Source organism: Nicotiana tabacum, chromosome 14 (genome assembly GCF_000715075.1).
Source record: "Nicotiana tabacum cultivar K326 chromosome 14, ASM71507v2, whole genome shotgun sequence".
NCBI lineage: Eukaryota > Viridiplantae > Streptophyta > Magnoliopsida > Solanales > Solanaceae > Nicotiana > Nicotiana tabacum.
The window spans coordinates 30,841,035-30,855,722 of NC_134093.1; the positions used below are offsets into that span (position 1 = coordinate 30,841,035).

Sequence of the window (14,688 nt, forward strand, 5' to 3'; positions counted from 1 at the left end):
ACATGTAGCTATCACAATAATTCAGGAAACTAGTGCCTCAACTGAGTTTAGATAAGATACTTACCTCAAGAAAATCAAATCACTCTACTAGTAAGCCCTTCACACGCGTATCAATCTCCGGAAGGCTCGAATCTAGCCAAAAATAACGTAATACTATCAATATAAGCTATAGGAATTTATTCCAAATGATAAAGCTTAGATCTTGAACTAAAGTCAAAAGGTCAACCCTAGACCCACATCTCGAAATCTGATAAAATTTATAAAATTCGAACTCCCATTCCATAACGAGTCCAACCATACCAAAATTATCCAATTCCGACCACAAATCGACCCTCAATCCCTCAAATCTTACTCTCCAATACATGGGTTCAAAACCCCAAATTCCAACTTAGATTCATGATAATTAGGTAAAATAATCAATGGGTATTCAAAATACATGTTTAAAAGTGATCAAAATTCACTTACCTCTTCAATCTGGGTAAAAACCTCTTCAAAAAGCGCCTAAATTCGTACTCCAAAACTCTCAAAATGAGAAGAAGACTTAAACCCTCGATTTTAAATATTTGCCCAGCCTTTTCGCTCCTGCGGACTCACCAGCCACACCTGTGGCTCTGCTTCTATGGAAGAAAGTCTGCTTCTACAGAAATCACTTATGCATCCGACCAGCCGCACCTGCAGCCAAACATTTACACCTGCGAGACTGCTTCTGTGGTCCGTGCTTCGCTCCTGCGCATCCGTGCCTGCGGATTCTAATCCGATTCTGCGAGTCTAGCCCCACCTGACAAAATTCGCATCTGTGGAGACTCGTCACATCTTCGGGCTCGCAGAAGCGGAAAACTCCTCGGATCTGTGACCACTACTCAACACACACAGGACCGCTCCTGCGACCCCATGCTCTCTTCTGCGGTTGCGCACCTGAGACCCCCGGAACCCCATCCAAACATACCAACAAGTTTTAAAATATGATACAAACTTAGTCGAGGCTTCAAATCACACCACATAACACAAAAAATACGAATCGCACCCCAATTCAAATCTAATAAAACTAATGGATCTCCAACTTCTACAATCGATGCCAAAACCTATCAAACCAAATTCGATTGACCTCAAATTTTGCATACAAGTCATAAACGACACAACGAACCTATTTAAAATTTTTGAAACCAAAATTCGAGCCCGGTAATAACAAAGTCAACTCTCGGTCAAACTTCTCAACTCTCCAAACTTCAACTTTTCCAACTTTCGCCAATTCAAGCCAAAACGACCTACGAACCTTCAAATCAATATCTGGACATACTCCTAGGTCCAATATTACCATACGGAGCTATTGGAACCATCAAAACTCTATTCCAGAGTCATTTATACATAAGTCAACATCTGGTCAACTCTTCCAACTTAGGCTTCCAACCTTAGGACTAAGTATCCCAACTCATTCTGAAATATCTCCGGAACTAAACCAACTATCCCGGCAAGTCAAATAATAACAAACGAATATAGAATAAGTAATAAATAGGGAAAACAGGGCTATAATACTCAAAATAACCGGTCGAGTCGTTACACTCGCATGACAGGCAAATACGGAATAGAGATCTCTTTCATGTCTTTACTCTTTCCATTACTTTTGAATTTTTTGCCCACATCATTTTTAAGAGCAACACTAAATTGAACGTCAGAGTTATCCATAGTATTTTAAACTTCTCATTCAGCTCGGGTTGTATTTGACCTCTATTTTGTAAGTTATCTACATTACAATGACTGTTTAATCAAAAAATAATTTTAGTTGTCAAAGAAAATAAAAGAATAATTTTGGGTTTTCAATAACTAATATTACTTTACTTTTTCAAATATAAAGGAGTAAAAAATAGCGAAAAGTAAGATTGGGAGAATAAGAAAATAGAAATCTTATTGATGAATGCAACTTTCTTCCAGCAGGAAAGAACAAGATCTTCCAAAAGTAGAGAATAATAATAGTATGGACAATTGATAGTATTTCTTTATGATTGTCCCGATGGGAATATAAAATATGGTAAGAGGATTTAAATAAGGGTACAATTTGTAACCAATCGCCCTATTTAATTTCTGCCTGTTACTAATATTTATTATATTGATTACCCGTTAAATATGTAATTTGTAATAGTTAATGTAATAATGACCAATCGCGCATAATCAGGGATTATGCTGAATGCTTTTCATATTAGTGGCTATTAATGATCCTTCCATCTCCGTGGCTTCTAGTATCCTTAATTATCCATTCTGTACATATTTTCTCTTTTCTAGCTAATAGGTACGGTATCCTCGTAGATGATCCCATGGGTATTACTCATGCCTTCTCTGTTCTTCATTCTTCTTTATTTCTTCGACTCCCATACCACTTGTCATCATATTATCGGTCCAAGTGGTGAGTTTATTTTTCACCAATACAATGACATATAAGAGAGTTTGTGTGTGTGGGAGAAATTTTTTATAGTACACCAGATATGTAGTAGGTTAACATTGTAAGCCATTTTTATCGACTTGTTTTTCTAGTACACAATAACGAGAGTTTTTACACGTGCATTATAAACGTGTTATTTTGTTTTTCTATCACCAAGAACGATTTTACACTAATGAGTAGTTTTTCAATTTTTGTCACTACCAACTCTTATTTCCCACACTTAGAGGACTAGGTCTTTTTTGGTAATTAAATAATTTTATTAATCACCAACGAGTCATTACAAAAGCATAGTTGACTTAACACACTCAGCTGTCTCACTGATGTATATCTAACTATCCATGTACAACAACTTATAACCTCATCTCTACTAGTTTGTTTAGCTTGTTTAGTCCACCAGTTCAAGGAAACACCTCCTATGGAGGGTTACCCTTGTCTGGTGACTTTATATACTCTTATATGCTATCCTAGTCGTCTATCTCCTCAAAATTATTATTGTTGTAGTAGTTTACTTGTTTCATCAGTTGCTCGCACTTTACAGATGCATGCAACAGACCTGGATATTTCTCTTGTTGTCCTGCTTTTCTTCTCTAAGATGCGTAGGTTTCTCTCACTTCATATCTCATAAATGGTCTCAGCATATATCATCTTAAAACTAGCAGTTGCTTGGGACTTTCCTTTAGCATTATTCACTGCTCACATCCAGTGTTGGTTCTATTAGGTAGCCCCATATGGTTGTCTTCGTATCCATAGTAGCACCATGTTCCATAATTTCTTAGCAAAATCACATTCAACAAATAGATGATTTATGTTCTCTGCATGGGATTGGCATAGTACACATATAGTATCCACAAGTATCCCCCATTGTGCAAGCCTATCACTGGTGATCAACCTGTCTTGGAAGTGCAACCACATTGTGAATTTAGATTTGGCTCTTGCCTCATTTTTGAACATGAATCTCTTCCACTCTTCCCTAGGTTGCTGGCCTAGTGGTTGGTAGTAGAACTGTCGGATCATGCTCCTATTACTCTTGCCTATCAGCTAATTTGATCCACCAGATCCCTTGCTCCAATCATTTTTCTTACCAACTAAGAGGCTTGTTGTGGTATTGACATGTCAGCAATTTGTTGCCCCTTTATATAATAAGAGTGAATCCATTTAATTCACAATTTATCCAACCTGTGAGCAAGGTTCCAATGATTCTTAGAAGCGGTAGCCTTGTTCCACATGTTAAGATTGATTAGGTTCAGTCCTCTTGTACATTTAGGAGTACACATTTTCTTCCAAGCCACTAGCGATCTTTTTGTAATAACATTAGCTCTAGACCAAACATAGCTCCTACAGTATGCTTCTATTGTTTTCATCACCTTGCTTGGGATAAAAAAGAGTTGCGACCAATAATCCTGGATGCCAAACAATACATATTGCACTTGCTGGATTCTTCCAGCATATGATAGCTTCTTGGCAGTCCACGAGGAGACATTTGCCACCATTTCTCCGATCATAGGTTGCCATTGAGCTAGGGATATTTTCCTAGTGGATAGTGGAACTCCTAAATACTTAACAGGCAGTTCATCCCTTGAATATCCTAGCTTCTGTTGTATCTCTTCCCTAACTGCTTGTGTCACTCCTCCAAAGTAGACAAAACTCTTAGTGAGATTGGCTTGGAGACTTGAAGCCATATAAAATTGGTTGAGGCAGTGCTGAATTTGGGTGACAGAGAGCAGGTCACCTCTTGCAAATAGGAGTAAGTCATCCGCAAAGCTGAGGTGTTTGATACCTGAGCAGCAAGCAATAGGTCTAAAATCTTTTCTTGTTTCTAGCTACTCACGTTAGGCACAAGAGTGATTGTTGTACAGTTTATGGCTTTGTACAGTCTTCCTGTAGTGAAAAACTCTTGAATTGCCTCCACTATATCTAGTTTGACTAGAGGCTATGCCTTTTTCAAAAACAAAAACAGTAGTTGTAGCCTTCAACTCCAGGGGCTTTATCCTCGTGGATAGCACATAGTCTTTTACTCTCACACAATTGAGATGTAGATGTTGTTAACTCTTTGTAGTGTAGGGATACTTTTTTAGCATCAACTTCTTTGAAGTGAATTAAAACAATGTAGGTATACAGTATATGCTTTGCCGAAAGTAGAAGACGAATAGCAGATTGCTTGAATTAATGCTTATAAGAATTGTGACTTGTCTTTAAATTCTTCTCCCTTTATACTTGATCTTCCAGGATTAAATATTAGTATTACGTTGGCTTTCCTTTTGGATCTCACTAGATGTTGGAAATCTTCAACCTTCAATTATTTCGATCTTTTATTTGTCTTCAAAACTCCAGTCATAGTTTCCTTGAACATTAATGTTTCATAAGTTGATTCAACATTCTTTCCTTGTTTAACTTCTTAGTAGCTAGAGGAAATGATATTGTATAGCCGCTATTAAAATAATAGCAATATATATATATAGAGAGAGAGAGAGAGTGAGTATAATTTTGTACATATATATATTTTTATATGTTATATACAAAAGACATAAATTTTATATACTTTTATAGCTAGTGGATGAATAATTTCTCCCGCGAGCTAAAAGTGATTTTTACCCATTGGAATATGTTGTGGACTCATTTGTGGGACGTTTCAATGCTAGGCGCAATAAGTGAATTAAGTATTTCAATAGGCTTAGATCTCTTCTTTTAGTTGTTATTTATTTTCTGTTTAATTATTTCTAGAATAGGTTTGTCTACGTATTTCTATTTTTAAGAAGCCTAATTATAGGTTTCCTACTCTTGTAATAAGTCTACTCCTATTTAACAAAAACATAAGGAATAAAACTGGAAGCCATCTTTTATTAGAAAACTACAGAGGATTGGATTTCTCCCTAACGAGCTCTAAGGTTTCAAACTCCCTTCGATGAGTTTGATTGTTTATTCATAATAGGTAGATCAAGGAATCGAAATAAGGAAAAGGGGAATCGCCCTGTGACACGATCCATATCGCGGGACCTTAACAAATTGGTACCATAGCCAAACACGATGGGCGATACTAGCAAGAACGAAGAATTGAAATTTTTACTACAAGAGGCACAAGTTATGAATGATGCTATGGTTGCGGAAGTGGAGAGAAGTTTGGGTAGCCAGATGCAACAACTATCACTTCAATTGGAGGAGCTGATTTCTGGACTGAATCGTAAAACTAATAAGGACGTCGATGGAACCGCTAGCAGCCACAATCCATTGGGACAAAATGAACAAAAGCGAACCAATTTTCAGCCACTTACTTGAAGTGGGGTGGTTCCCAGGTATACCAAACTGGATTTTTCTATTTTTGATGGTTCTACAGATCCGTTAATTTGGCTGTATCGATGCGGAAAATTTTTCTCTAATCAGCATACACAGGAGGAAGATAAGGTGGGATTAGCCGCTTTCCATATGCTAGGTGAGGCACAATTGTGGCACCATCAGCTAGAAACTGAGAATCCTTCCATGAGTTAGGTAGAATTGAAGGATTGTTGCACTCTCTGTTTCGGACCACCCGCCCGAAGCAATCCCCTGGGAGAGCTGGTCAACTTGAAACAACCAAGTTCAGTTGAGGAATACCAACGACTGTTCCAAGAATGCTTGGCATGAGCAAGTAAGTGCGTTCGTATTGATCAGCAAGTAAGCTTGTTCACTGCTGGGGTGGCTGATTATGCCCGACTTGATGTGAAATTACAGGACCCACCAGATTTGTCCCATGCTATGAATTTGGCTAGGGAATTTAAAAGGAAACAAATGATGTTGAAGGAAGTAACGGCACGGAAAGGGGCTTGGCAGAGCAGTAAGAACAATTTTTCTCCCAACATGGCAACTTCAACACCTCCACTTTCTACGGGCAGTATTGTATTTGGGGGAAATAAAGATGCAAAGTCAGTAAGTTCATCAACCCCTTTCATAAAAAATCTGTCCAGAGAAGAAATGGCAGAACGAAGGGCAAAGGGCTTATGTTATAATTGTGACAACCCTTACACGGTTGGACATCAATGTAACAAAACTTTTTTGGCTGGAGTTGGCTGATTCTTATGAAATAGAAACTACAACTGAAGTTGAGTCCGAGCCTGCTATTTCTTTGCATGCCATTACAGGGCGAAAAAATGAAGACACCATGCAAGTAAAGGTTGTTATACGAGAGCAATCACTGCTAGGTTTGGTAGATTCGGGAAGCACACATAACTTTATCAGTTTAACAGCTACACAACGTTTAAACATACATCCTCAGTCTTACTCAAGTGTTACTATTTCAGTTGCTAATGGTGATAAGGTTCAAAGCAAAGGAATATGCCAAGCAGTATCATTTTCCATTGACAATACTGTTTTTATTGCTGACTCCATTATTATTACTTTGCTTGGGTTTGAGATGGTGCTAGGTGTTAAATGCTTACGAACCTTGGGGCCAATCCTTTGGGACTTCGCTACACTCACCATGAGTTTTGTTTTAAATGGCGATCAAGTCGTCTTGCGAGGGCACCAGCCTTGCACCACTTATCAACTCCATTTACTTCATGATTCAGACGATTTTCACTGCAAATTGGAGGAATTGTTTGCTGAATTTGCTGATTTATTTCACGAACCTTCAGGGCTGCCTCCTTTACGAAATTGTGATCACAAAATATGTTTGGAACCTGGAACTGGACTAGTGGTTGTGCGGCCATATCGTTATCCACATTTGCAGAAGGACGAGATTGAAAGACAGTTCACATAAATGTTACAACAAGGGATCATCAAGCGTAGCAGATCATCATTTTCATCACTAGTTTTACTGGTCAAGAAGCATGATGGTACTTGGCGATTTTGTATCGATTATCTGGAGATTAATGCCAAAACTATCAAGGACAAGTTCCCTATCCTTGTGATGGAGGAACTATTGGAGCAATTACATGGATCCAAGTACTTTACAAAGCTAGATCTAAAATCCGGTTCTCATCAGGTACGCATACATCCACCAGATATTGAGAAAATGGCTTTTCGCACACATCACGAGCATTTTGAATTTCTTATCATGCCTTTTGGATTGCCCAATGCTTCTTCAACATTCCAAGCACTCATGAATAATGTCTTCTAGGCAAACCTACGTAAGTTTGTGTTGGTTTTCTTCGATGATATTTTAATCTATAGCAAGACATGGGAGGATCATTTGTATCATTTACGTGTGGGTTTTGACTTATTGCGTGCCCATCATATTTATCTGAAATAATCAAAGTGCTCCTTTGGTGAAACCCAAGTAGCATATCTTGGTCATGTGATTTCCGCGGCAGGTGTGTCAGTAGATGTAAGCAAAATAAAAGCAATTACAGATTGGCCTCAACCATAGTCAATTACTTCTTTGAGGGGATTTTTGGGTTTAACTAGATACTACCGCCGATTTTTATAGGATTATGGGTTATTGGCAGCACCATTGACAAGCATGATCAAACGCAACTCTTTCCACTGGAGTGATGAGGAACTAGCTTCTTTCACCGAATTAAAAAAAAACACTTGTTGTTGCCCCAGTATTGCAATTGCCGAATTTTGATGAAACATTTATTGTGGAGTGTGATGCTTCTGGTGGAGATATTGGGGTTGTTCTTCAATAAAACAACCATCCTATTGCTTTTTTAGCCGACAGTTGGCGGAGCGCCACCACAAATTAGCAGCCTACGAGCGAGAATTGATTGGGTTAGCCAAGGCTCTACAACATTGGCGTCCATACCTTTGGGGGAGAGCTTTTCTTATTTACACTGACCACTATAGCCTAAATTATTTGCTTGAACAACGGATTACCACTTCACCCCCCAACAACACTGGATTACGAAACTTATGGGCTTTGATTTTTGTGTGTAATACCGTGCTAACCATTTGAACAAGGTTGTTGATGCCTTGTCTAGACGCTCAATAGAAGAGGAGGTTTTATATGCCATTATGCTTGTTATTAGATGCTATTCGCGAGGAAGTGAAAAATAATGATTCCTTACAAAAATTATGCTCTCAAATAATAGCTAAGGAGCTGGACAATGTTTGGTCCGTTCATGATGGTCTCAGTTTTTATAAAGGTCGCATTTATTTGCTATCTTCTTCTCCCTTAATTGCAACGGACTTGTCAGGTTATCATGATGGTGCCCATGAAGGGGTTTAGAAGACTTTACAACGAGTGGCAGTGATTTTTATTGGAAAGCTATGAAGTTTTGCATTGTTGAATACGTAGCAACTTGTCCTATTTTTCAACGCCACAAGAGTGAAAATCTAAGTCCAGCCGGGTTGCTTCAACCGTTGGCACGTCCTTCGCAGATTTGGGTTGATATCTCCATGGACATCGATCATTGATGGGCTACCTAAGGTTTGGGGGAAATGATTTTGTTTGTGGTGGTGGATCGGTTTTCAAAATATGCTCATTTATTCCCATGGCACATCCTTATACAGCTCCACGAGTGGCACACATTGTTTTTGAAAATATTGTGCGGTTACATGGGTTGCTAGAATCTATTACCAGTGATAGAGATGTAGTTTTCACCAGTCACTTTGGGAGGGAGCTTTTTCGTTTGTGCGGGACTAAACTTGCATTTTCTTCATCTTATCATCCACAGTCGGATGGCCAAACAGAGGTTGTCAACCGCACTATTGAAATGTACTTGTGGTGTTTTGTGGGTGATCGTCCTCAACGTTTGGTTGATTGGATTCCTTGGGCAGAATACTGCTACAATACTTCTTTTCATACAAGCCTTCAAACTTCGCCATTCAAAGTCGTCTATGGCCGTGATCCGCCGAGATTATTGTCGTATGCACCTGGGTCTACTAGAGTAGAGGCAATTGATCAAGCCTTGCTTGACCGAGATGTGATTTTGGCAAAAATTAAGATTCGATTACAGCAGGCTCAGTCTCGAATGAAAGAGTATTATGATAAAGGGCATCGAGATGTGGAATATACACCAGGAGCATTAGTTTGGCTTCGTTTGCAGCCTTATAGACAACATTCTCTTGATGGCCAGCGTCGCCACAAACTTTCTCCCAAGTTTTATAGGCCATTTCAAATTTTAAAACGCATTGGGACAGTTGCTTATCAGTTACAGTTACCTGCGGATTCTAAGTTTCATAATGTTTTTCATGTGTCTCTTCTTAAGCCTTTCAAAGGTGCAGCATCGGCTTCTACACCAACATTACCTCCTATAACTGATGGTTGGGTTGTGCCAATACCAGGTTCTATTTTGCGTGCGCGCCTTAACCGCGGAACATGGGAAGTTTTGGTCCAGTGGGCTGGTTTGGATGCAACTGGAGCTACTTGGGAATGTGTAGACCAGTTTCGACAGGTTTATCCTGAATTTACGCTTGAGGACAAGCTCTTTATTCAGGGGGAGGGTGATGTTATGGACTCATTTGTGGGACGTGTCTATGCTAGGCGCAATAAGTGAATTCAGTATTTCAATAGACTTAGATCTCTTCTTTTAGTTGTTATTTATTTTCTGTTTAATTATTTCTAGAATAGGTTTGTCTACGTATTTCTATTTTTAAGAAGCCTAAATTATAGGTTTCCTACTCTTGTAATAAGTCTAGTCCTATTTAACAAAAACAGAAGGAATAAAACTGGAAGCCATCTTTTATCACAAAACTATAGAGGATTGGAGTTCTCCCTAACGAGCTCTAAGGTTTCAAACTTCCTTCGACGAGTTTGATTGTTTATTCACAATAGGCAGATCAGGGAAACGAAATAAGGAAAAGGGGAATCGCCACTAGTACTTGCTTGTGCAACTGAAAAATATGCTGATTAGTGGATTTTTGTGGTACATAAGATCATAACCCTATTCATTGATTATCTGATTTTTCCACGACTTGAGATTTATTTTCCTTCCTGAATTACTCAATATATTTCATCATTCCATCAATCTCATAAGTTGTGCTTGAATACCTAAAATCTTATTTCCTCTTCATATATTGTTCAATCATGATTTCATTTTTCTTTGCATGTTCATTTGAAATTTGCTAAAATAAAATAACCAGTGATCACTATTCTTGATCAAAATTTATTCTTAAGTTTCTTATCATAAACATTTTAAGGCTACCATATGCATATATTATAGTGGCAGTAACATTTGAAGTCAGGCAGAAGTAGCTAGGGCCGAGCATAATTTGGTAAATACCGAATTACCATACCGAAATCGAAAATTTTGGTATTTCGTATTCGATAATTTGATATTCGGTATGGTATTTGGTTTAAGTTTTAAAAAAATATGGTATTAGGTATGATATTTGGTATTTTTAAATGAATTACCGAAATATCGATATCGTACCGAAATATATATTATATTACACAAAATACATATTATTAATTATAACATAAATATAAAAAATCGAAATTTTACTTTTCTTTTTTCTCTAAGTTCATCAATTAACTCTAAGCAAGTAAGAAGACATTTCTAATGATCAAATTTATTCCTTTATGTACAGTTTTCTCTCTTGAGTTTGATATTTGCTGGTTTTGAAGACGTCTTCTGTTTTGTACTTTTTTGTACTTTAATTAAGAATATTATAGTCTATGACTCTATGCACTTGTTAGTATTCAAACCGAAAAAACTGAAGTTACCGAGCCGAATAAACCGAAACCGAAAAGAGAAAAACCGAACCATACCGAATTTAATTAGGTATGGTATTGGTATAGCATTATATGAAACCGAATACCGAAAATACCGAACCGAAATGTCTAAATACCGTACCGTACCGACCAACGAACACCCCTAAAAGTAGCTGCAAATTCTCACCCCTAAAATGGGGTGGGGAAGGTTGAAAAAGAGTTTTGAAAATTGATAGGAAAAATATTTAAGCCAATCAAACATGAGAAATTAGAAAACCTTCCTACCAAACACACCCAGAATCTTTAAGTATTTTAAAATAAACGTACATATTTCAAAACTACATAGAAAGTATAAATCACAATGATTAATAATTTAAAATATTTAAAAGGAAAATAAAAAAATCGTGATAAAAAAGCTCATTTGAACGGTATCAAACAAATTGGAACAGATGAAGTAACTCTTTGAGCTGGCCAATCTTGATTGTCAATATTAATATTGAGGTGCAAGTGCACAGATAATTATTTTTAGGGATGCTATTTAGAGATTAGTCAATACTTATTTTGTTTTGAAATTTAAAACCAAGACAACTCAGGACATTTTTGTCCAGAAAAATTTAAACTAAAAAATTAAAATTCAGAATGCTCTAACTAATTACTAAATAGCAGCTTTTTAAAGTGACTATAGAGGTCTCTTCTACTAATATCGAGTGACGAATGCGAGATCAAAGAAAAAAACAATAAGCCCATAGGTGCATGTTATAATACCAAAAGGTCCAATCTACTCATTTAGTTTCCTCTTTACCAAAAAGAAAGAGAAGAGTAACACCAAACAAAAAGCACAAATAACAAAAGCTAAAAAGAGTAGGGTAAACTACACCAAACCAAAAGCTAGCTCAACATAAAAAGACAAACACCAAACACTGCTCACTCACATTCATCTTGGTTGAGGGAATTACACGAAATCTCATAAACAGTATTCCGATTATTTTATATGCATGATTATCGTATTTCAATACTCGAAAATACTAAGCTGATTATAATTAGCTTAATTCCAATGATGGGAAATACAAGTAGCTTGCAATTTGTGATACATCTCATGTATTTCTTTACGTCTATAATCTTTAATTTATATTTACTCAATTTCTATATATGAGTTGTTTAAAGAGGAGGTGAGCATTCAATAGGTTGACATAGAATAACAAAATCCAATTCATGTGCGGGAGACACCTGTTTTATAACTCAAAAGCAAGAAGCAAACAATGATAATTAATACTTTAATATTTGTACCAAATCAACAATGTAAAACACGTGTCGCATATAAAATTTTATCAGCTAACAATAGTCAAATGACATATTAATTCTAACTTTAATTTATAATTTTTAAGAACACTAAGTTTGAAAAAATACAACACCAAACCAAAATCCGTACTTGATTATTGAGATACTTTATGGTTTCATTACTCCCATAAGTAGTGTGTAGAACAAATAAATATTATTATTATTATGCCGCAACCTCAAATAAGTTGAGAAACTGACTTGAGCACCTAAATCATGTTTGCGTCTGTAATAGTCTGGATTCTTCACAAAATCTTATCAATCATGATTTAAACTTGCCTTTGCACGATCATCCGGAATTTAGAAAAAATAAAATAACCGAAAATCGATATTCTTGACTAAAATTCATTTTCCCTTCAGTTTGTTATCGTCAAATAGGACCATATGGTTTATAGTACAAGGTAGGTAAATTACATGTATTAATTAAGCATTAGTTATGACTTTTTTGGTTGTTTCTTTGGGTATCCCATGTTAAAGACATAATTAAGTGGGAAAAGAAGTATGTTTTTGATAATCACACAATTTAAATATGATATTATAGCAGGTAAAGTTCTTGGGGATAGAATGAAGAAATTAAACCTCATCATTAGTGGTGGTAAAATGGTTAAAAGAAAATAGTTAACCACTCATATTATCCACTAAAAATGGGTTTGATAATGAACTTTTTTAAAAACGGATCAAATATGGATAAGAATCATATTATCCATTTAGAAAATGGATAACCAATAGATAACCAATGGATAACCAATGAGTTTAACTTTTACATTTGTAAAGCCTCAAATTAGGGGTTCATCAAATTTGAGAGACTAGGAGTTCTCCCAAAAGTGATCATATTCAAAAAGTCATGGATAATATGGTTACCCATATTATCCGCTGGTTAACTCGTTTTTTATCCGTATTAAATATAGGTCGGGTCGAATAATTTATCCGGTTTTTCATTACTCGTTTCCGACCTGAACCATATCCAATCCGCCCCACCCGTTTGACACTCCTACTCATGATAGTGAACAAACTCTCTGCTAAAAAATAAACAAACATTTTAAATTATACACTTTGTACCGTAATTTGTATAAACCATATCCAACAAAATATTTGTTCTATTAGCATTGTTTGAGTCAATATCTAATGTCAACATTATCGAGCTACAAAAACGAGATCTATGAAAAGAGATTGATAAGCGCGTAGGTGCATGTTACAATACGAAAAGGTCCCATCTACTTACTAATTTCCTCTTTACCAAAAAGAAGAGAAGGGTAATTAAACACCAAACAAAAAGCACAAATAACAAAAGCTAAAAAAAGAGTAGTAGGGTAAACAACATCATACCAAAAGCTGTTCGTTCACTCACATTCACTCATTCATTCACTGTTTACTTCATTCTTTCCTCTCGTTCAACAACACAATGATAGAAGAACAACAACACCGTGGACCGCCGCACGGCGTTCTCTTAGCAGTGGTGGTAATAGCAGTCATGCTAGTACCAACACTGCTCGGAGAAAATGGCGAAGCCATTACTGATTTCATCTCCGACCTTCTTACTCCGGTTGGTCTTCTTCTGCTTCCCATTATTCTTCTCCTCACTATTCAGTTCCTCTCCTCCGACAGTGGTTCATTCATCTCTAGTATTTTCTCTACCGGCGAACCTAACTCTATCCACCGTGTTAGTGGGTCCCCCGTTGGCGTTGCGCTGTTTCTTGCCCTCATATTGTTCCTTCTCTACAACCGTGTTTCTATCTTCGGCGGCGATGATGATTCCGGCGACTGAAGTTAACAGTAACGCCGTGTTTGGTTAGATCTATATTGTTTGTCATATCTTTCGTTGTGGTTGTACCTTTTTCTTTTGGTTTTTTGATTTTTTTTGTTGATGTTTACTTTTACAATGTTTTTTACGTAAATAGTGAAGGGTAAACTATTGTACGAACGTAGTAAATATTGTCGACAAGCCCATGGCATGTACGGAAAAGTATGAAACTTCATGTAATTTTCCTGAAATGCCACTAGTGATATTGATTGCATACGAGTAAGTTTCTATTGGATTGATCTAACATTCAACAGCTGCTCTCACCTCAAATTTTGCTATGTTTCAATTTCGAACTAGTTATAGTTAATTATACGAATCTTTTTTATTTTTATTTTTTATACGTATTTAAAGTCGAGTATAGCTTCTTCGTAGTTTTTGTATAGCAACATTTAAAATAATATCTAAAAATTATATATATATATATATATATATATATATATATATATATATATATAAAATATATAAATTTTATATACTTTTGGGACTATCATATGTAAATAGTTTTTGGCGCATGTCCTATTTTTTAATATAAACTTTACATATTTATAAAAC

The 14,688-nt window shown here is 36.4% G+C and overlaps 1 protein-coding gene across 1 annotated transcript; it reads left to right on the top strand.

Annotated features, from left to right (window-relative positions):
- Positions 1-13,737: 13,737 nt before the first annotated feature.
- LOC107803652 (uncharacterized) lies at positions 13,738-14,100 on the top strand. Its single transcript, XM_016627419.2, has one exon. The coding sequence runs from the start codon at positions 13,738-13,740 to the stop codon at positions 14,098-14,100; it is 363 nt and encodes a 120-aa protein (XP_016482905.1).
- The last annotated feature ends 588 nt before the right edge of the window (positions 14,101-14,688 follow it).